The following is a 24,383-nucleotide window of genomic DNA, read 5'->3' as shown; positions in this document are numbered from 1 at the left end:
AGACAGAAAAAGTGGTGATATTGGTACAGTAGGCGACATGTACAGTACTAATCCTTTTTTGAATGTGAGGCATGAATTTGTGAAATTTGGGGAAATCTGGCCAATCACAGTTATGTCCTCTTGATGAAATTGGTGAGCTGGTTTTTCAGATGTTATACTGGACTCAGGGCGAGATAAAAAGTTGTCCACAGCAAAGACCCCTGGATTGTTTTCTTGAAATTGTGCCTTAGTAATCATAGTATACAGTATGTGTGGTCTTGCATTGCCCTGCTGGAAAATTTCCTAGCACTTCTAGATTATCAAGAAAATGAAACTGCTATTGGATCTTATACTTCTTACTCCGAGACAGAGATTTATAAGATTACAGGCATGCATTCACTACACAAATCACAATCAATTGTTGAACCACACTGGTGTTTTGACCAACGTATACAGTAGGAAGATCATTGCCCTCCATTAAAAAGGTATAATCGATACTCATTGTGCAACTGACAAAATTTAAACTATACTAGGTAATAGTTACAAACTTATAAAAATATTTATTTTTATATTTCCTGAAAATGTACTGTAAATTATTTACATGAAATGGATTGACTTACTGTATGATGTCACAATTCACTAGATTGCATCTGCCAATATTATACTCTTTGGAATGTAAGCAGCAATGACTGGACAGTATTTAAGAAGACATGTTGAACAACCATACATTCCCAAGACCAAATTCTTCTGTGTATTTCAATCTGGAATGTCTCAATAAGCTATTGCAGATTGCCTCAGATGTCACAGAAATGCCAGTAATGCAATTCCAATCACACAATCACAACATCAGTGAGAGAGCATATTCAGGATGTCCATGCATAATAAAGCCAGCAAATATCAAGGTCATGCAATTCTGTAATCACCTGCAGACAAGAGCTGAAACAGCCAGAACACATCAATGTGATAACCTCTAGGAGGCAAAGATGACTTCTCCACGTCAATGCTAATAGTAGCCATTCAAATTAATGACATGGAACTCATATTCACACTCTCTATGTGATGTTACAGGGACTGAGATGTAGAAATTAAAGACTTGTTTATTTAGTTTTACAGATATAATGTACGCATTATATTTTGCATATACCACTCTTCCATTCTGAGCATTTCTTTGTCTGGAGTGTACATTAGCCCTAGAGCACTTATTCATACATACCCAGCATAATGTATGTCAGTAACAATGCCTTCAGATTCAAAAGGATTAAGTGAAGAGAGCAGTCAGCTTTTCAATAGTAAGAGAAATAAATGAAAGGGTCCACTGCATTAACTGAGTCTTGCTCAACCAAACCAATCGATAAACGAAACAAAAAATATCTTCTTTTCTAATTTTCCATAGTTCTCCAAATCTAGCCAAGGCACAAACAAATTAATAATTTCAGACCTGACAGGTCAACTCTGATCACCATTTGTCATCTGCACTTTTGGACAGAGCAGTGAATGGTTTCTAAAGGGAGGAACATGTGCACAACTAGGTACTTGGACTTGTTCTTAGATTGAAAGCAGTAAGGCTTCCCCACGGCGTAGCGCTGACCTGATCCTGGAGGCTGTGGGCCAGGTCCTGGTACTGGGGGGTGTCAGGACTGCTCAGGAGCTCACCGTAGCCTGGATTGCTGAGTGTTACACTGAACTCCACCACCTGCTCCACAAGCTGGTCGGGCACTGTGTTAGGAAGCTCCGAGTCCTTTGGTAGAAAAGCATTGTATCCTTTAGATAGCGCACAACAGGGCTGCCATGTGGTTCATAGCTACAGCACAATAGCACAGCCTCGTTGTGTATTATACTGTATGCTTGCCTACAAAAAATCCCCTTGGCTCCAAATTTAACTCTGGCGACTGGCACACTGATAGCATATCACGTCACCAGACAGGTTATGCAAAGGTATATGAAAAAAAGTGTATGAAGTGAAGGCATAATGAAAAATAAAGGCACTGATAAATTTCAAATTTCAGAGGAAATTAGAAAATGTTTACAGAATGAATAATATGAACAGAAGAATGATGGCTGTTTATTTAGTCAGTGCTTTTAAGGGAACATTCAATCACGATCCTCAGATGGCGTTCATCTTATTATTATAAATCTATAGATTTGGTAGTCGGGCTGTGTGGTGCATGAAAAGGCATTTCTTTTGAAGTGGACAGTCACTGAAGAGTATTTATTGAATGATAAAAGCAATCACATACAGTATACTCAGAGAGCCTTTTTAAAATGCTGAATCAATTGAATGTATTATTACACATTAAGGAGAACAGTCAATTATTATAGCCTAGTGTGATAGTTAAACAGGGATTTAAATGATCGTAATCTATTGTTATTTTTATTTAGGGCCATGTTTTCAACTAATTGAAAGGCTTTTATAGCTTTCCACATAGTATACTTGATGAAAAGCTATGTATCTTGCTTTATTTAATAATTATTTGCATACATTTGTTCTTTAATGAAAAAGTGTAAAAGAGAACTTGCTTTGAGTTTATGAGGAAAATATCACTGAATTCTATATTTCAGATAATTGCTAATTGAGAACATGGTTTATGACAGTTTGTGTTTTTTATCTTTCTCTAGACAGGGACTCCTCTACACCAGCAGATGTTTCAACAGCCACGTGCCACTGACTTTGTGTCTTGGAAAAGTATTCAGACCCTTGAATAATAACGTTCAAAACAAAAAAAAACAAATGTTAAGAATGATAAATGTGAAAGTCGTGATTGCATAATTATTTTTAACCCTTAGTTAGGTGAATGTAGATGCATAAATATACATGAAAGAGCCATACTGTATGATTAGTTGAGAGCCTCTGTCTGCATGCAATTACAGTGGTTCTTGTGATTTTAGAAAACAAACACCTGTCTCTGTGTAGTTTCATGCCAGGTAGTGAATTTCAAGCAGACTAAAACCTCAACACTAAAGAGCCTTCAAAACAAGTCAGAGATAAAGTCATTGAAAAGCACAGATCAGGAGAAGGGCACAAAATTAGTCTCCAAATACCCCTGTGAGCACAGTCTACTCAAATGTCAAGAAATGTCAAATGCCAGGAAGTGCCTACATCAGTGTATTCAGCCATTAATGAGGAAGGAGGAAACTGGTTAGTGATGTCACTGTGACACTAAAAACAACTATGAAAGCGCTACAGAGTTCAATGGCTGAAATTCTTCGACAAAAACTGCCAATATCGCACAATGGAAAACTCATCTCATATGCTGCATGGAGTTTTACAAGCAAGAAGCACCTGAGTGATCCTTCAAAAATGTGACAAAAGATGTGGTGGTCTTTTTTGGTCTAAATGCCAAGCATATTATTTGAAGCAGACTCATTACAGTACATCTCCCAGTCTATACCAACACTACTGTCAAGCATAGTGGGGTCAGCATTTTGATATGAGGATGCTTCTCTGCAGCAGAGACCAGAAAACATGTTGAGTAGAGGAAAATGAAGGAGTGATAGAAGAAAGTATAGGCAAAAATCATTCAGCTAAAGACTGAAAACTGCAGAGGAAGTTACCTTTAGGCAGGACAATGAACCAATCCATAATGTCAAAGCTATACTGGAGTGGCTTAAGAATGTCTTTGAGTGAGTGGCCCTGTCAAAGGCCTGACCTGAATCTTATTGAGCATTGTGGAAAGACTTGAAAGCTGCTGTCAGTAAGCAGTCCTCAAGCAACTTGAGACAACATGAGTGAATCTGTCCAGACAGATGGGTAAGAGATTGCACAAGGCCAGTGTGCAGAGGTGGTGGAGACATGTCCAAAAAGATTTGATGCTATACTATAAATACTGCCCATGTTGCTTCCACCAAATATTGAGTTTACTGGTTTGAATAATTATGCAATCAACATAATTCAGTTTTTCTCTTTAGTTTTTGCTGACATATTGTATGCTTTAACTTACTGTATCTAATCTTTAGAAGTATTGAGTTTGAGCATGCAGGTCTTTATTTAAATATTATGTTTAATAAAAAATGTGTATGCATCATTTTGTAATTTCACAAAACTGACACCATAGGAAGGGCCTGAATACTTTTGCAAAGCACTGAAAGTCATAGTCATTTGTACAATGGGACACACAGTAAATTCGGCTTCCCACAATTTAATTATAACAAGAGGAAAATAAATAAATGCCAAAGAAATAAGTCTTATTATGCTGTTTTTTCAGCACACCAACAGAGTCTGATAAAAGGTACAATGCAGCTGACAAATGGGCATATTATTTCTTTCAAGCCTTTTGTGCTGCCTGTAGAGCTGAGTTCTAATGGTGAAAACAAGAAGCCAGAGTCCATACCGTGTCAAGGACTTTTGTGTCATTCACAGTTTCATTAAGGAGGTTTCTAGAAAGAGCTGACACTTCTGTGGGTCCAGCAGTGAAGACTTCCCTGGAAACTAAATACAAAATGAATCTTTTTCAATGTGCACAACCCTACACTGAAGAACCTTCTGGAAATATCTTTGCCACCCATTTGAATGATTAAAATTGTACCACAAAACAAAAACAACCTACAGTATACAGTATTATATGAACATATTGTATACTGACTGTGATACGTTGGAGACCTGTGAAGAAATTTTAAACAATAAATGTACTCAGTTTGATTTCATAAGGGTTTGAGATAATCTAGTCAAATAGAAGCAGTTTTTCAAATATTCAATTTAATGTCAGGATACTAGAGCTTTTATACAAGATATTATTAGCAAACTGATATTTTAAATCTTCAATGGAAGAAATCAATTTTAAATCCAGCAAAATAGTAAAAATTGCATTGAATAATGCATACTCTGTCTGCTAAACACAGGAATATACAGCAGGAGTATATTTTAAGCCAATGACAACAAAAAATTAATGCTGTGATAACATTTTCAGTTACTAGTAAAGAATGACTGAATCTTCTATTAAATAATTTCTACCATTTTTTAACTTAAGACTTTAAGTTGTGGGATATAATAAATCTAATCCTCATGAGACTATGAACAGGCATTTTACAACATGGGAATAACACATATACTGTACAAAGACACACAGGAAGGCACTTCATGTACTGTATATCAGCTGAGAGACCACCTTTGCAGGTCAGCTACAGGTGATCACTTGAAGTGAGAGTCAAAAATCACAGCATAATTTCAGAGGTCTCAGATACTGTACAGGAACTTGCCAGTCCCGAGTCTAACAGCTTACCTGTTGTAGTTTCAGAAGCCTTTCCTGTCACCTCTTCAGGCTTTACAGTGGACACTTCTCTAAAAGGCACAAGTGTGGAAAAGGTATGTAAAGAAATTGCATCGATAGATCAAAAGTATCTACTCTTAACAATACGGGGATGTTTATGTGTCCTGTATTAAGGTTGTAGACAGGATATTGGACAGCAGTAGTAGTAGTAGTTACACTTTGCATCTGGGGCTTTTTGTGTCAAGTCAAAGCCTGATTAATATTTCCTGTGTGATTTAGAATGAGTGATGAAACACAAACCAGAGGGCACAAGTAAAAACTACTGTACATGGAAGTGCATTTAAAACCAGGAACAGCAGGCTCTTCTTTACGCAAAGGTTTGAGGGAGTGTGGATGAGCTACACAACCATATTGTTAAAGAGGATACCAAGGCTTCTTTCAAAATACTTGGATCAATTGAATACTAACTTCCTAACGAGCTACATTTGTTTTTAACTTCCGTTACAGTATGTTCTTAATTTCCTTCAAGTCCTCCAGGTTTCAATGTCCAAAGAGATACTGGTATGTTAATTGATGTCTGGGAAAACTGGCTCTGATGTGGGTATGTGTGTGTCTGTGTGTCTGCCCAGTGATGGACTGGCTTCCTATCCAGGGTGTATCCTGCTTTGTGCCCGTTGTTTGCCTGAATTGGAGGAAGTGGTTAGAAAATGTTCTGAAGGACAGATGTACTTAATATCCTATGGTTTTTGTTTTTTTTTATACCTTTAAAAATTACATTGACCATGTCAGATATTAATCAGTTTTCACACTAAATAATACATGCAATAGGTCTACTGACTTGGCCTTTAAGCCTTATAGCATAAACAATTAAAGATGGTTCCAGGCCCTTTTTTATGGAAACAGAGTTATTCAGTAATGAATTCAGTGTATAAATTGTGTAGTGTTTGAAATGAGGAATTTGTCGTTCTTCTACATTTACATGACAAAATAATATTTCAACCCAAGTATTTACTGCACATAATAAATTCCTTTGTTTCGGAATCAGGTGGTCCATAATTGTGGCTGTGCCAGCATCTGAAGACCTTAATTAACAGCACATTTTACACCACAAGTGTGAAGGATCAGTAACACCATTGAAATAGAAGTTCTTTCACAGGCAGACTACAACTGTGTCACACTTTAAAGGGAATAACAGTACAAGAAAAAACAATGCATCCTTGATGAGTATTTTCAGTCTTTCTTGGTTGCAACTATATTACATTGTGGTACCCTAGAAAACATATCCTAGTCTACAATTGTTGCTAAATCCTTACAGAACTACTGCATGATATTGTTATACTGTCCAGTAAGTCTTAAATATCCTTAAGTTTACATCCATCTTCTAACTGCTTTATCCAGGGGTTGTGGGGGAGCTGGTGCCAATCCCAGCACTTTGTGGGCAGCGGACAACAAACACAGACAGGTACACACTCCCACCAGGACCAGTTTTCCCAGAAGGCACTTAACCTAACAGTATGTCTTTGGGCTGTGGGAGGATACTGAAGCACCCAGAGGAAACCCACGCACACATGGGGAGAACATAGAAACTCCACGCAGACACTGAACTGAACCCAGGACCCCAGGGCTGAAAAGCAGCCAAGCCAACCACTGTGCCACTGTGCTCTACTGTTTAAAGTTTATGTACATTTTTTTCGAATTTCAAAAGCTATTTAGATTGCCATGTTCTTCTTCCATTCTCCTGAACTAACCCAAATAAATCAATAATGATGCCTCCTGTATTCAAATAGGTATAAAATTGCGATTCTCTGGAAAGTCAGATAATGGAGAACAAGCAGACATTGAGGAGAGCTGAAAGCTGAAATTCATCAGAACATAAATGTTCTGAATTTATGTTTTCCTGAATCATAATACACCATCATTAACAAGCACTAAATCACCACGGAGACAATCCGTCTGAGCCTACAGATGCCTGTCCTTCAGCTGCTACCCTTAGAATAGAAAACTTTATGGTTTCCTACCTTTCCTGATGCTTTTCGTCCCTTAAATGAACTCTCTGCGAAGAAAAACAAAAGAGAACAAATCCCTCAGAAAGTGTAGAATTTTAAAACAAAAGAAGTTTGAAAGGAAATGAAAAGAGAGACAATTTTTCAGTTGTGGAGCCTTCTTCATGTGTGAGGAAGAGAGGGAAACTAGCAGAGAAATGAAGAATGAAATACAATGAGTGTATTACAGTACTTCCTACTAATAAAAGACAATACTTCACCTGTTTGGATTTAGAAAAGTCACTGTATCTTTTGAAAAATCTTCATATTAAATGTGAAAATTCTATTCCAGTATCAGAACTATATTGACATGAGCGTGAATATTTTTCGGTCAAGTTATCTGAAGACGAATTCTTAAGAACATACTGTAATACGGTTTGGTTAAATAACTTCCATGAAAAAATCTTTTTTATAGACTTCCCTCATTTCATTAAGTTTCACTCAGAGCAAAGTATTTCAAAAAATGCAAAGGTATTTTAAGTATTTCACTGATTATGTCTATTTTCTATAAATTTATGAATGTCAACGGTTTTAGGTGTACCCACCAAATTTGAATGCACCATTTGAGTGTTTTTCACATCTTAGGGCAGAGATACAAAACATGCAACTTATCTTTTAATACATCTCAGGCACCACAGGCACCTTGGTTTTGTAGAATCCTGGTCACAAAGAACTAGTTACAGTACATGACCCACTGTAAGCTCAACACTTCTTACGGATTGAGACACTCAACAACCAAACCAGTCTATTTTTTCAAGAAACTTGTTATACTCTGAATGAAATTAAGGAACTCGTCAAAATATGAGACAAACTTTGGTTTACCCATCTATTTTCTAACTGCTATATACAATACAGTGCTAAGGAGGAGCTGGAGCCTATCCCAGCAAGCAAAGGGTGTAAGGCAGGATACACCCTGGACAGGACACCAGTCCACTCACACCAGGGCCAGTTTTACCAGAAGTCAGTTTACCTACAGTACCAATATGATTATGTACTATAAAATAGGCTTTATTTTATATAGTGGCTTTAAAAGTGGCTTCTCAAAATGCTTACAGTAAAAAAAGCAAAGTTCACAATGACAGGTGACAGCAGAATTACAAAAGGAATTTGGAATATAGCGGAAAAGCAAAGGGACAGACACAGGACCAGTTAAATAAAAGCCCTTCTAAAGAAAAAGCTTCTGAGCCACAGATTGTAGACGGGCTTGGGGGAGTAGGGTTGACAAATAAAGGTTGCAAGGTAAGGAGTAGGACAGTAGTAAGTCAGCCAGTTACAGAATGCAAAGCCATGTAGAGCTTTATAGGTGAGAAGGCTCATATAGAAGGACCTTGTAGAAGCAAAACTGAGCACCCAAAGGAAACCCATGTAAACACAGGGAGAGCTCTATTCACTTAGTGCCCCAGGAAGTGGACCCAGGGCCACAGCACTGCAAGGCAGCAATGCTTTGCACTGCTCTACTGTGCTGCCCAGCTTTGGCTTATGTTTCTGTGAACTCAGTGTGGATTGTTCTTTTTCAGTAATATACTGTGTATTTTGTGAGTCAGTCTAAACACCTCACTGCTGTTTGGATACAGGGGACACTACTGCTAAAGTAATTAAAAAAAAACCTTAAACCAATCTTATTTTAGTAAACATTTTACTCAGGTACACAGAACAGATCACACCGATTTATTAAACATGAACTGATAGCATCACAACATGATAATGTGTTCTGTTTTAAAATTCTAAAGATATATTTGTATGAAGTAGATACAGTATATGGTGTAAACCCTGCAGTTAGTTACTTGTTAAATAATCTTGTACCACGATTTGAGAAGCAGAAATAATCACTACCACGTGAAATCTATCTTTCAGCCACTATGAAACACTTGATATCAGTTCTTGGATGTTATTCTAGTAATGCCTAGGCTGTGACAAGAAATTATTGCATTTGTTATTGATAGACTGATCTATGGCCCTTCATACAGAGGTCAAAAATTTGGTTCTGCCAAAGTGTGTACTCTAACCTTAGTAAAGTCATCACAGTTGAGTTTTTATGGGTCTGGCAATTAGCAATCTATGTAAGGGAATCATCCTGCAGATCCCCAGTGCCCTCTGTCACAGTGGCTTAATTAAAACCTTAACTAATGATGTGACTTTTATTACTTATATAACTTAATTGCTTAAGCTAGGTGTAACATTTGTAAGAGATCAAAACACTTTGAATCTGTAGCAGGCCAGCAGCAATTAGGCTAGCAGTTTCAGCTGACCTGCCAGTAGAGGTCATTCAGGCTTCTCTTGCATACAAATAGGTTCATATCTGGTATATTCAAAATCTAATGAGATAATCGATGAAGGGCTGAGAATCACATTCTCCCATGAGTTTAATTTAGCTTAGTTTGGTCTAGGTGCCGGGTTTGTTGGAGCAGAAGTGAAGTGTCGTGTCGCGTTCTGTTCTTGCGTAGTAATTTTCTTCCTGTTGTGGTTTGCCCATGTGCTCAGGCCTCATGAGCCATTAGAGGAGAAGTACAGAGGGTCTACCACAGAACTGTTTTAGCAATTACTGCCACAACTGAGGTTTGAATAGGTATTTAATGAACTAATTAGGTCAGGATCTTAAATTGTAAGACCCTGTGTCTGGGCGGTGTGGTGGTTAGCGTTGTTGTTTCCCAGCACTGGGGCCCTGGGTTCAGTTCTGGACCTGGAGAGTCTGTATGTTCTCATGCTTGGATGGGCTTCCTACCACAGTCCAAAGACCTGGTGGTAGGTTAATTGGCTTCTTGGACGTTAGTCCTGGGTGTGAGTGTACGTGACCGTCTGTGTGTGCCCTGCGATTAGACTGGTGTCCAATCCAGGGTGTATCCTGCCTCGTGCCCATTGCTTTCTGGGACAGGTTCCGGCTCCCCTGCAATCATGAATCGGATGACGCGGTTAGAAAATGGATGGACAGCCCCCGTGTCTGAGAGGGTAGTTTGCTGTATTGAAGTTTTTCCCCAACCACAGTCACTGCTCCCACAGAGTTCTGACATCACTGTCAGTCTCAGCCATCGCGTTTTATCTCACGAAATATAGAAGATGACAAAAGGACGAAGAGGGGAACGGGTTCGGTTCTTACTCTTTGAACCATGTCAAGATGTTCCTGAGAGCTGCTGAAGTTCTTTGCCAGGTCGGCTATACAAAGGGATTCCTGCTGGCAAGTGGAAACCCAGCTCTGGTACTCCGCGGTGTCTGGAATTCTGTCCAGAAATATCCGAAAGGCCTCCCACACGGCTTCCTGACAAACTAAACAAAATGGTGGTGTTTTACAATTTGTCAAAAACTCCTACTCCTATTACGTACAAAGCCTCGTATTAGATTTCTGCAGTCGCAAAGAGAAATACCTTCTGTAATAGCTTCACTTCTTTTGTTTTTATTTTTGTCTTTATTTGAATGTAACACGCAATACGAAGCAAAAACAAAAACATTTCCTTGCATTGCAGAAGCAGCGAATCCTTCAATGTTACCCCTTCTTGTTACCTACCACTACAAAAATACTATAGAAGTGCAACTGATACAGACTTACCTTTCAAACGAACAGCACGTGTACAGTAGGTAAAGCATACTTTACTTGTTTTGGGTTCCGGACAGTGTCAGCTGGAGGACTAACTCTGGTGGGCCACTAGGTGGTGCTGTTTATTTGTAATGGTTATTACTAAAACGCCTTCACAACAGGTGGTTTTGCCTCAATGTGGTCAGCACTCCACTTTGTCTTGTGAAGGTAGGCCACCACTCTATGTTCCCAGACCACAGTGTTGTTTTAATTTTAACTAATTTTCTTCATTACATTTTACGAAAACAATGTATCAGGACTACAAAGGGTAGAGTACTGTGAAGAAAAATGGAATATTAGAATTCTTAGACACATTTTTATTGACTCAGATATGAAATTTCATCTGTAATATATGTATTAATTATTGATTATGTTTGTAATCTACTGTCTTCCGTACATTGCATGATGTTGTCTGTTGTACTGTGTCATCTGCTGCACTGTGTACTGTATGTCCCGAGAGATCAGTGCAATAAAGATTTCCAGTGTACATGTGCATTTGGCAATAAACTCCTCTACTTCTACTCTACTACCAAGTAATATTTCTTTCCTTCCTTTCCTAAATAAAAACACCTGTTTGTATTAAGCCTATAACAGAAGAGGGGAAATACACTTTTTCTACAGGGACTAGAAGCCAATACTTTTTTTGCGGCTTAAAAATACTATGTTATACTTTGGGTTTATAGGCAATCTCATCTGCCAGTGGATGCCTTACACATTGTGACACACCTAAGAGTCGGGCTGTTATAGCAAGAAATCTTTTAATAGGTATAGTATGTCCCAGCAAGACATGGTACTCAGTACTCTTTATTTCACAGTGTGAGGAAATAATGCAAAACCTCACAAAATAAAAATGTTGAAATTAGTTTGTCAATGGCTTAAGTTAATCAAGTGGACAACATTTCCCATTCTTAAGATGCTAAGCCTCTAAAGAAAAGTAGATAATGTCAGACCCACCAGTCATCTACAGTACATCTGACATTGTAGTGATCGCAAGAACAGTGAATATTCATACGTTCATATTTCAATAATTTTACTGGAATTTAAATTTAGTCCCAGACTGATGTGCTATCACCCTTCATTTCAGGCATTTGTGTTCTCTATTTTAATACTCAATTATTATTAAAACAAACTTTAAATGCACCTACAATACCATTGTGAACCAACTCATTCTAATAGGTCTTGGCAGGGATACCTTCTATATTTGAAAAGCATTTAAATCTTTTAGACAAGGTACACACAACTCCTGTTTTGTGCAACAGAGTGTATAGATTAGCAGTGTATCATAAATGTTGGCCATGGGACAATGTATTTCATTCTTAACATATTTTGCAAACAAACAATGTACTGTACCACTACTGTATATGAAACATGAGGAAAGAGAGGTTATGAATCTTTGAATCATTGAGAGAAATCATCCACCTAATAAGAACTGTTGAACACAGTGATCAATGGATGTCAGCTTTTGAAATTGTTTAAGGGCTGAGCAATCATATAGAATAACAAACCACAAGAGAATTATCAGTTTTTGAATACCTGGACTTTCTTAAGTCATGGCTCATCTTAGTTAAAGGATGACCCAGCAGTGTTGCTTCATAATATCTGCAGTGTAACCTTTACTATTCAGATTCAACAAGAATAACTATTTTACTGTACACGTACAGGTACTCTATGTGTGTTGAGTGTCTGTTCATCCCTGATATGCCTCTTTAAGATCTAATAAACTAATAAGCTTTATTTCTTGTTACGCTTAAACTGTCAAGTAAAAATGATTTCTACTTGAATCTTCTATGAATCCAGATTGATCCAGAATGAAAGTTCGGGACAGGGACATAATAGTGTTATGTTCTCTCTCTGTTGGCATATTTTTCACGGTTAATTGTTGCAGTTCTCAATCAATCAGTGCAAGGTAGCATAAAAAAATAAATAATTGAAAACGTTTAAATTTACTGCTCATTCACAAAGGTGACCTGAGAGAAAGTAGCATATAGTACATGCTCCAGCAGTTTCATCAGGTGAACTACCTCATAAAGATGTCATACTGTTGCCATTTCTTAAGCACTGAAAAAAGATGGATGTGAGCAACTAAAGCTCTTTAATGGAGCTTGTTTAGAAATGTACTGTAATTAAATACTGTGATTAGATTTAAAAAAGTATTTTAACTATTTTGGTTAAAAAATACAAGTACACAAAATGTCATTTGCTCCTCTGTGCATTTATAGAACCATAACCCATAAAGGTTTTAGAGGAGAATTTTCGTCAATATATGATTTCAGATATTCAGAAGTTGTACATTTCCTTTAAGAATACACTGATGGAAGTAATCAAACATACAAATTGAAAATGTTGAGAAATCTGCTGGGGAAGAAACATGCTCATAGTCTTGCTTACCTCTAAGTTTGTAGTAAGCCTGATGACTGGCGATGATTTCTTTGATGGTTTCCTGTGGACAGACTTTCACTCCGGTGTGGGAAAATGTCGATCTCCTTGTCCGATGTCTTTCCAGCTCAAATATTGCTTTTATTCTTGAAGATTGCTTGGTTGTCCTCAACATTTCTATCAAGTGTCCTGAATGAGTCTTTTTGACTCCAGCCAGAGTCTCTTGACTGTTCATATCTGCAAGAAGAAAGCATAGAGACTATTGTGTGTGCTTTACATAACATTATAGTTTACAGCTGAAGAACTGAACTATTAACGGAAGGGAAAAATTGTTTACTGAAGCACAATTTGCTGCCCAGCATACTTTTATTAAACAAGTATTATATTTTTGAAACCACCATTGAAAGTGGTAACACTTTCAGTGGGCGTTAACAGTACCACACAAATTACTTGGTGATCGAATACATATAATGAAGTGTTTTTGAGGATTCAACTTAGAGGAAATATGTGACAAATGCCAGCATTACTCAGCAAATGTAATGTAGTACTTTAAAATTTAATGTATGTTAAATAGCTGCATATATATGAATACACTTTAAATAGTAAATGCATACAGAGTATGTTTTTTCATTCATTTTATTTGATATAACTGTACTTTGCTGATATAACAGATACTATATCTGCTTTGAAACACCTACTTTAGAAGCAGATGTAGGTACATTTTCCTGCAGTAATGTGGAAACTCAGCAAAATAACATCACGAAGGCAACACTCAACTAAGGAAGGTCTTTTGTTGACAGTATTAAATTGGTCCCAGTCTAAATGAAACAATTTTGCACTTTTGCTATCTGTGTACTCCAGTTACATTTTAAATGTTCAAAAAATGTAAAAAAAAGTTGGTTAGTTATAATGATAACTATTACTGTAACTACCATAAAGTCCATGCAAGCACTGCTTAGTAAGACTGTGGTGCTACCTCTGTTCACATGATTTATCAAATGGCAGATGACAGAAATATAATTCCACAAGGCAAATAAAACATTATATTACAAGGCCAACAGATACAAAATTCAAAAATAATTTTGTTATCCATTACGTATTTCATCTTCAGCAATTAATTACACTGGCAGAGCCCAAAACATTGAATTAAACATTCCACAATTCATGTACTATGAAATAACCTTTCACCATTTCTTTCTTAAAGATACAATCTTCATTTCTATTGAACAATGGTGACCATGTTCAATAGAAATGTGTCAGCACAACCTTCTATAATCGTACCCGGAGTAGACGTCCCTACTAGGTGAGTTATTAAGACCAAACACTCAATTTAGACTTCAGGAATATGGAATTACTTTAAATAACAGGAATCTGATTTATTCATTAGATTTTGGAGCAAAGCATTGAAGGACAGATCAAAAGTCGATTGAAGATCACCTTTATATTTGATTAACATGGTAATAGGCTACGGCTTGAAAGTTTCCTGTTTTAATATAATTTAAAACATTATGAGTGCTGGGGATTTATAGGGATAAAAACATCTCTGCTTTATTCACATAATGTTCTTTGTTCAGTCATGACTGTCACGGAGGTCGGAAAGCATGAACCGTGGAATGGCAGGAGAGTGTAAAAGTCCCTATGCGTAGCGGCGAGACGGGGGTTAGCCCGGGCTCAGCTGTTCAGGGAATGCCGTATAGAAACCTATGCCCTCAGGTAGAGGATGTGGGCGACCTGGTGCTAGGCGGGTTTCAGGACATCCGAACGTCAATGCTGAGCGAAGGCAAATAAAAGACCCGGAAATATATAGCCCCAGAGAGAGAGAAACACCGGAAGGACAGCAAAGCACAGGAAACAAGAGACAGGACAGAGAAGGAGTGCCCCCTGGCTGCAGAGGGCGTGGCAATGACAGTCATAAGGTCAAGGAAAAGGCACTGACACGGTGGATTGATACAGTAGGTAGGGCAAAGATGTGTGGAACAGCATCACCCTGGTACAACATTCTAGCACAGTAACAGCTTTAACAATGCATTAGAAAACTGAAATATAGCCATCTGCAATTTAGGTAACTGCAAAAAAACATTTTAAAGAAAAGTGCTTTAAAATGAAAAAGTAATTAAATATTAGTCACTGTATATGTGAATACAAGGCATTAATCACTGGCATTTCAAATAATGTTTGTTAGTAGAGTGTTAAATAACTATAGTAAAAAAAAAACAACAAGAGAACAAAACCACCAGTTAGTGTCCATCATATTAATTAAGTGATGTACTCACCATTTCAATTATTACCACAAGTCTTTGTATTAGCCATTTGTTTTCTGCTATTGGTAGCAGCAGCATTTAACGCCTTGTAGACTGATGTTGTTGACTGCTACTATGACTACTAGATCTCATGGCAGTGTTGAAAGATTACAGTATGTGTAAATCCTAGTGCCTTTGACCTTGAACTATCTGGTCTACATAAAGTCCCCCTTAATTCAATTGGTGAAGCCTACAGTGTATTCAAAAGCAGTCTGGGGTGTCTTGGGACATATACTTAATAAATGCAATTAATTAAATAATAGTTATTTTTTGCATGAATAATGTTTATAAATACTTAACACATCCAATGAGTGGCAAGGTAAGGACTGTCAAAACAGTGTTCAGCAATCAATTGCTGTGAACTTTTAATTGCCCCACTCACTCACCCTGGCCTCCACCTGTTTTTTAATCCAAATCAAGGGAAGGGGCAGCATTCTGCCCCTGTGACTGCATCTCAACATGGGATTGCAGCTGGGTATGAAGCCCAGCTGGAGAGGATTGTTCAGGGGTACCTCAAAGGACAAGGCCAAAACGCACTGATGCAATACAAAAATACAATGCATAATGAACACATGCTCAGTCCTCCTGACTGCATTAATCTTTTAGTCTTAGCTGGATATGATTAAGAACTCCAGCAAGTGTCATTCCACATGCTTACGGATATGTTTAATGAGGCAAGGCAGAAGGAAAAAAAGGAGGGCAATAAGAATCCACAGACCTACACAGTGCTCTTACATAACAGACAGCAAAGTAATTGGCAAGAGTACTGCTGAACATTAAGTACACTTGCTGATTCATGCTGCATGTCTTGAGCTTGTTCAATAGCCGTAGAAATTTAAATAGATTTCTACGGTTAACGTTTTTTAGCTAAATGGGAACTTTTAAGGCTGTTTTTATGAAGAGGTGCATTTTCAGGGTTTGCATAATATTCTGACTTTGCATTCAGTTTACTACAATAAGGAAAACAGAAATACATGGGGATAGTAGTTGATTGTCCTATAGCAGTCATGCTGCAGATGATAAGAGTTAGAAGGTGGTGTCAAATGCATTAGAAGGTATTTAAGACCAGAAAAATCATTGCAATGTATTTTTTTTATCCAACTTATAAAATCCTACCCGTTGAAAGAAATCGCAGTAGTTTTCAAAGAAAAACAAATGGAATTTTTAAAAAGCAATTAAAAGGAATTTGTTTTTCTCATCCTGGCAATTATATTACTCGCACATACTGTATGTACCTTTTGTCACGATTATAGCTCCCCCTCCTTAAGGGCGCTCCAGCCCTTTCACTTTAGACTTTATTCTGTGCACCTGCTCCCTATTCCCAGCCCACCTTAAAAGCCAGGCGCTGACGCTCATCCTGGCTCTGCATCTGGTTTCCGTACCGTGCGAGTTCGGGACCTGGAAGCGCCTGGTCCCGTTAAGGTTTTAATCTCCGTTCCCGTTCCCTGTCCGCCGGTTCCGACCCGGCCTCTGGTTTTAATTCCTTGTGTTGATGGATCTCCTGGTTTTGGACTTACCCATTTGTTTGGATTCTCTAAAGATTACACTTTTGGATTGTTTGCCTCGGCCACACCTCCCCCGTGCACCAGCGCACCTTGGACACGCCCCCCTGTCTTCAGCCCCGTATTCCTGCATGACGTTTCCCCAGTGTTTCCCCACTTCTTCGGATTGTGTCGTCCGCATAGGGTCCGGAAAGAACTGTTCGTTACACCTTTGTGTATGTGTTTATGATACATTTGATCACAGTGCTGAATACAAATAAACTTGTCTACAGTTTCGGTCTATGAACAGCTCTTTGACAGGGATACTTTCACGTAATATTTACTGCTCGGAAGCCATCATCAGGCCTTGTCGTTTATCTATAAGGAACCAACTTGAAAGCATGACAGAAATGCCGAGTTTGAAGATTTCTAGTCCTCATCGCCAAAGAAAGGAAATTGAAATTCCAAATGAAAACGCCACTTAAAGAACTTTTTGATCTCTCATTTATCTACCGATACCAATATTGCGGAATAATCTGTTTACATCTGTGAAGGAATCTATTAAAAAAGGTGAATAAAGATTACTGTATACTCCTCTTCATTGAAAAATTATACAATCTTGTATCAGCTTATTTTCACTGGGAACTGGTGGACTGTAATAATTAATTTTTACTGTTCTGAATCTCACAAAATGTAACTATCCCATAATAATGAATTGGATTTATATACTGTATATCACTTTTCATCCCACAGTGCCTTGCATATATACTGGGTACAGACCTATTTCATCCTCCATTGAAGTACAGTGAAATGCATGGCGGTCATTATGAACCAATTGTCTCACTCCACAGCAGAATAAGATTTAAAAAGTGAGAAATTTCTTCACCAATTAAACCAAGCAAAAAGACAGGTCATATTATCCAATGTCAAACATCGCAGTTTAGTTAGGACAACCCTGATCTTTAATAATAAAATAAAAAAAGGTTTGATTTAATGTCTGATCCAAAGGAAAATACAGCAAACAGTATCTCTGGTGCTGAGGCATTATTTGAAAATTCCAGCCCAGTGAGACAAGTGCTATATAGTGGTTTACCAACACCACTGAAGGCACATGATTTTCCCTGGAGGTGAACTATTGCAGTACTGAGGAGACTAAGCCTTGCTTAACTTCAGAGATCTGAAGAGATCAGGCTATAAGGTAACATCAATGCTTTGAAAAGCTTTTGTGAGACAATGACAGAAGTAACTACCACTGAGACAAAATGTACTATTTAATATAGTATTTTAATACACTAGAATTGTTCTGAATTGCTTTACTAAAAAGACTCTAATTTCTTCCCTCACCTACTGGGATTATTTATTCACAGATGCACAAAGCATAAAACACAATGTCATGTTGGAAGAAAATCTCTTGATATTTTAACATTACCATCTCAGGCTGCCGTATTTAATTTCTAGAGAAGTGCTGCATTTTTCAGCTTTCAAATGAATTGAAATTTCGCCAGTGTAAGTTACTGTGGATCAAAGTGTCGGCCACACACATTAATATTAACAACGGCTATTGACAAAACCGCTGGCGAGTGATCAATTCCCCCCTTTTTAATTAGAAGGCTGGCGTTCACAATTTAGGGCTTCTTGCTGCTTCTGAAGTCTTGAAAGGGATTGAAATTTTAGCCGGGGAAAGGGCACGTACATGGGAATGGGGGCAAATCAATGGGTGGAATTGTAATCCGGTTCCCACTCCGGGGTCCCAGTGTTTGATGTGCTAATCATACATCTGTTAGAGTTGGTACAGCAAAACGACCCACTCGAGTTGGGGCCCTTAATCCGGAACATCATATGGAGCGTCTCTTGGGTTCAAAGAGATCTCTGTGCTTGCTACTGTTTTCCCTCTTTATGGAGGTGCATTATGTTGACAGTAATCAGGAAAGGTTATAAAATAAAAAATAGGTGGGGGGGGTGGTAACTTTTGGCTTTGATTAATTTAGTCGCCAATATCTAAAGTACTGAAGATGAACTTTGCATTTTGAACAATTTTGCAACAATTCCTACACTCTGTTGCTGTACGCGCACCTTTACCTTCATGTGGGACACAATGATTCTGTCCCTGACTTCCAAAGTAAGGTCATCTCATGTCATCAATGATATACATTTTGTATATACTGTACATATTAAACAACTGTTGCTTGCCTTTAATACTTAACTTTAAAATATTATATTAGATCAAAGAATGAAAGTGATTAACTGCTCACCTGAAACAAAATCCGAAAGCATTTTCACTTCCAATTACTGTAAATAGCAAATCGTATTACAGTAGGTGATGCAGACCCATTATTTTCAAGGATAACAAGACTACAAATAGAATGGAGATTCATTTCACTTTAGAAAGGACGTCATTTTGAAAATTATTTTGTATCAGTCATGAAACATTTGTTTAAAATGGTAATTGTCAAATAAAGGACTCAAGTACATTTATTAAAATGTCTCTGGGGAGGAATGCAGAGAACTTCACCTCTATCTTACTGTACATACAGTACAGTACATGTATAGCTGATATGCTGTATTATCAATCAACACCCCTCCAGTTAATGGTAGTATGCATACCTGCCAGTTGTTCATGTGACTGCATTTCAGTGCCAAAACATTGCATAATGTCATTAGGCATGTGACCCTTTAGTGAGGATAACATGGCATCAGTTGGTTTTATTTAACGCTCTGGATTGTACTGGAAGGAACTAAAGGGAAAAGTAACTTAATGCCACATCCACATGACTTAATAAAAGATAAAACCACAGAACTGACTACACTGGACTTTTATTACTTCATACTATAAGCTCAACTGGAAGGTGGATATGTACTCCCATATCATAATACATGTATATGAGGTATTTCAGCATTCACTCACATAAAGAGAAAAAAAACAGCACCCTTGTTACATTTATGAATTACGTTTCAAGCTGGATTTACTGTGTTTTATATTCATGGATCGAGTCATTATATGTAATCATTCACCTGTCACAATGCATATAATTATCTAGTATGCAAAACATTAAATTCTACCCACTAAATTTATAAAGTAAAATGCCATTTCCCTTTATGTTACCAATTTCTTAAATTAATGACTTAATTAGGAGCATAAATGTCTTAATAAAATTTGTATTGCTCATAATCCTTCGTGCAGTCTGAAAACCTTGCAGCTGAATGGAGAAATATGGGCTTTCTCTTTGTTTCGCCACTATAACACTAATGACTGCTGCCTGTTAATTGAGGCCCTCTGATTCCATGATTTATTCACCACACTGAAAACAGGTTCGGACTAATTAAATATTAGTTTTTTATAGATATACAGTAATACGGAATTGTTTTCTGCATCTCTGCAATTCTAATGATTAAAAGGAGAAGATGCTTTTGAATCTCACCTGTTAATGAAGTGTGTTGCTACAGTATGTCAGCAGTGTGTTGAGAATGTGGGCTACTGCTTCTGCAGTGGATGACCTTTACAGAGCATCATATCTTTTGATGCAGTTAATAAGAGGAAATGTCCAAGTCACTGCTCAGATACATCACTCTATCTTTCGGAATTTTAATGCCATTGAGTGTATTTTTACTAAAATATTTTTACATTTTTAGAAGAGGATCTATGTCATTTTCAAATAATTACTGTATATAAATTAGTTATGAGATTAGTTATATGCATTATTTTTTCAAATTGATTTAAAAATTTAAAAATATTATTTTAAAAATAATAATATTAAAAATATTAAAAATAATATGACATTATTAAACATAGAAGTGGTAATATAAGACTATTATATTTTCATTCTGTATATTGAATGCAGAGGGTGAGTTCTTACATTTTCTTCTGCATTTCTGGTCTTAAAATGCAACTATTGCAATTGCTGGATTATAAATGGCATTAATCACAAGAGAAGCAGCAGCCAAGAAGAATTAGTGGTCTACTCAGAGCGTAACAGAATGCTTTTGTTCTGTTTGACAATGCAGGGATTTAAAAAAAATCAGAAATCCTGGCTGGTACTATATCAAAATGCGTTCATAATAATAATTTAAACTTAACAAGCAAGTGTGTCTCAAGTACTGAGTTAAAAGCAAGCCAGTATCTTCAAAAAGCACATTATATAGCATTTTTCCAAAGATGGAAACTTTAGAGTTTAAAGCCCAAAACGTTAACACTTAACTTAAACCCTTTAATGACTTGTTTAAAACGGTTGTTTAAAGTATGATTTTTTTGGTTTTGAGTACTCGTCCACCATGTCCAAATAACTTTTCAGAAGGCCGACATACAATTAAGCTTCTGGTAAATTATATAAAGATCACATGAGCTGTGGTTATTGCAATAGACTAGAACTGAAGAAATGAAGCTCAGATTAAGAGTCATTTCACATTGATTGCAAGCCATTTCCTTCACATACTTGTTTATGGCTCTGTGCTGAGATTTCCAATCATTTCCAGCGTAAGCCATACTGTATACTGAATTGTAAGTGTTATTGAAACTTTGTTTAATATTTGTTGAATATATCGAGCAAAGTTCTCTGCATAATAGGAAAGCCTCCTGAGTTATTCTCTGTTTTGTCCACAAGATCATTTATTTTCCAACTACAACTGCGAATTAAACATGCCATGTAATTCTCCCACACCACAGAACAAACACCATGACATGTTGCTAGAACTGTTTTGAGAAACCTGATAAAGTTATTATTCTATTTTACTCTATAAATATTTATGTAATCGCTCCAGGAAAAAAACAAAACATAAAAATGAAACTTCACAATGAATTTATCATTCTTTTTTATGATAGCAGACGAAAAAGCATTTTTTTGGGGAATTCAGTGGTACAAAATGGAATACATGACATAGTGCAGAAAATGTTGGATTGTAAAAGTAGAAGCGTGACAAACTAGAAAACAACAAACAGATTAAAGTAATTTATTCCCTGGGTACATCCTGTAAGTAATGAAAGGATTGTGAAATTTAATATAAGTTATCTCAAATATTTATTTCTAAATTAGTATGACGCTTGGTACATATCCTTTACAATACAGTACCTCTAGTACACATAACAATGTAATGACACTATGCTTCACCACAACCCCACGAAACCCTATTATAATGTTTAACCCTTGCGACTCTGAAGATTTCATTATTTAAAAGGCATATGAATTCTGTGCTTGATTCAAATCGAAGGACTTGTTTTTCATGTTGCTGACATTCTTTCCAACTTCAGAGAGGTGTCTTGAGCAAAGCAATACACACCGTAACAATATCAACCACTTCAGATTAAGACTTTTTTCATCAATAAAGCAAATAAAAGTTTAATATTGTGATAAAAACTCACCTTTGATTCCATTAGCGTGAAAGGTAAACAGAAAAAGTAAAAAGAGAAGTCCACTTTTCAATGACATGATTAAATATTTAGATATAAATGTATATATACAGTATTTGTTTTGCCGAGAATCCTTTGAGCTTTGTTTTATCTTGAGCCCATTAGTTCCAAAAAAGACTACCCCTTAGAATAAGTTGGCTTTTAAGTTACTTTTAACCAAAATTGCAGCACTGGTCCTTAGCCTGCACAGAGTTACTCAGTGTCACACCAGATGGTGAAATGTCCAAAGTGTGTCTGGCTAGCACCGCAGAGCAGTTTGATGAACTGGGGGGAGACGATGCTCTAAGTGGGAGACAAGAGTGACGAAGCTAAAAAAGCAGTGTCTGTTTCTGGAATAATCTGTTTATCTGCCGCTCAGACATAATCCCGTTTTGTAGCTGGGTGGACTATCTTCATCTTGTTAGCGGCCTTCTGGACTGGCATCTGTCAGGCCCCAAGTGACAGGTCTGTCTGTGGTTCCATGACAAATAGCAGCCTCTGAAAACTCCAGTAAACACCGGGCAAACATTGCAGCACCAATTACTGTAGCTGTGTCACTAAGAGCATAACAATGCTCTCCATTATTGCAACTCGCACAGAGCAGATGAATGTCACGCCATTTAAGACCTGGAATGGGGTGCAGTTGTGTCACTTCCTGCCCGATTCCTTCTTGGAAAGAGGATTACTGGCTGCTCTTATTATATTTTAAGCTTCTCAAAACCAGTCCATTGAGGAGTTTTGAACTTTGAGCTGCTACAGTGTGTTTGCATTTAGCAGCACTTGAAAGGCATTTGTCACAAATCTTCATTTTTCAATAGTGCAGCAGCTGCTCTTTGCAGAGTATACTGAGAGGTATTAAAACACGACCAACGCCAAGGAATCACACAACCAACAAAAGTGACTTCCAATACTCATCTGTTGTGGTTTGTAATGCCTCTGAAGATATACAGTAATAATAGTCGTGATTGCATCTAGCAAGAAAGAAATGCCCAGCAATGCTCAGCTTATTGTTTATGTATCATCATAGTTATTTTACAGCCCCCCACACAACCACATCATAACCAAAAGAATACTGATTTAATAATAAATAATAGTTATTAATCAATATAAAATAGTGAACACTCCAGAGCTTACATCAGAGCAAGGATGCCCCCATATTTGTCCCATGAGTGTTTCAGTATAGGAATTGAAGCTTCTTGTATCATTCTGGACATTGCATTTATTTGCCTTATTTTTTTGTGTTTAGCTGTGAAAGAAAATATTATCACTGATTTGTCAGTCACTTTGAAATTTGACTACATTTCTTTTCACAATAAAATTTGTCCATCAGATCAACATTTCTGATTATGACACATACAGATACAATACAATGTGTTCCGGGTCTTCTGTACCGAGTTCTTCAAATTAAGGATTTGCCAACAAACAATAGACATTTTTCATCTCCGTTTGGGCTTCGTCTGCACACGAAAATAAACTCCTCTTCCAGCACTGGCACTTGTGATCACTTTGCTAATCTTTCTTGTAGCCCTGATTCACCTGCTTAGCCCTCTTTGGCTAAAAATAATAATCTATTTCGTAGTTTAAAGCCCTGTGTGTGCGTAAGAGTTTACTTACTTGAGTTACTGTATAAATGGGGGGTGGCTCTGACAAGGAGAAGGAACTATTATAAGCCTGTTGTTGTGCTGTTTGACTTGTTAAGATGATTAAATACATCTCAGGATTAAATTATGTATGGAGCATAATGTCAGCTCACTTTAGAGAAATCACATGTTGTCTGACATCACCTAATACAGCTACTTTAGACCTCCCATGGAGGCAATTGGATGGGGGTTTCAAAGCAGAATTAGAGCTAGAATATACTGTTAATGTACAGTTCTGCTGAGAACATGAATGCATAGCACCAATAAGGTAAAATGCGGTAACTCTGCAGGAGCGCATACTTAGAATATATTATACTGTACATATTAACAACCTACGCCCTTAGTTATGAACAGGAATTGCTACTTTACCTTGTATCTGACAATCACTTCCTTCCCATGGCTGAATAAAATTA

The 24,383-nt window shown here is 37.2% G+C and overlaps 1 protein-coding gene across 9 annotated transcripts in view; it reads right to left on the bottom strand.

The window, feature by feature from the left end:
- The window catches only part of LOC102686657 (interphotoreceptor matrix proteoglycan 1), a 44,049-nt gene extending 21,149 nt beyond the window's left edge, over nt 1-22,900 (bottom strand). For 8 of the 9 annotated variants that reach the window (XM_069196595.1, XM_069196612.1, XM_069196614.1 and 5 more), the window contains exons 1-7: nt 22,304-22,900; nt 13,182-13,406; nt 10,320-10,486; nt 7,202-7,236; nt 5,196-5,254; nt 4,308-4,405; nt 1,568-1,717 (exon numbers count right to left, since the gene is read on the bottom strand). In XM_069196595.1, coding sequence (XP_069052696.1) covers nt 1,568-1,717; nt 4,308-4,405; nt 5,196-5,254; nt 7,202-7,236; nt 10,320-10,486; nt 13,182-13,406; nt 22,304-22,370 — 801 coding nt within the window. In that variant the 5' untranslated portion in view covers nt 22,371-22,900. Of the gene's footprint in view, nt 1-1,567; nt 1,718-4,307; nt 4,406-5,195; nt 5,255-7,201; nt 7,237-10,319; nt 10,487-10,766; nt 10,848-13,181; nt 13,407-22,303 lie in introns of those variants that run through there. The other variant, XM_069196615.1, reaches the window with a different exon arrangement.
- Between the last annotated feature and the right edge of the window lie 1,483 nt (nt 22,901-24,383).

This window comes from Lepisosteus oculatus, chromosome 2, assembly GCF_040954835.1.
Source record: "Lepisosteus oculatus isolate fLepOcu1 chromosome 2, fLepOcu1.hap2, whole genome shotgun sequence".
Taxonomy (NCBI): Eukaryota; Metazoa; Chordata; class Actinopteri; order Semionotiformes; family Lepisosteidae; genus Lepisosteus; species Lepisosteus oculatus.
Note: the sequence above shows the minus strand (reverse complement) of the source record. Positions and strands in the feature narration are given on the sequence as shown.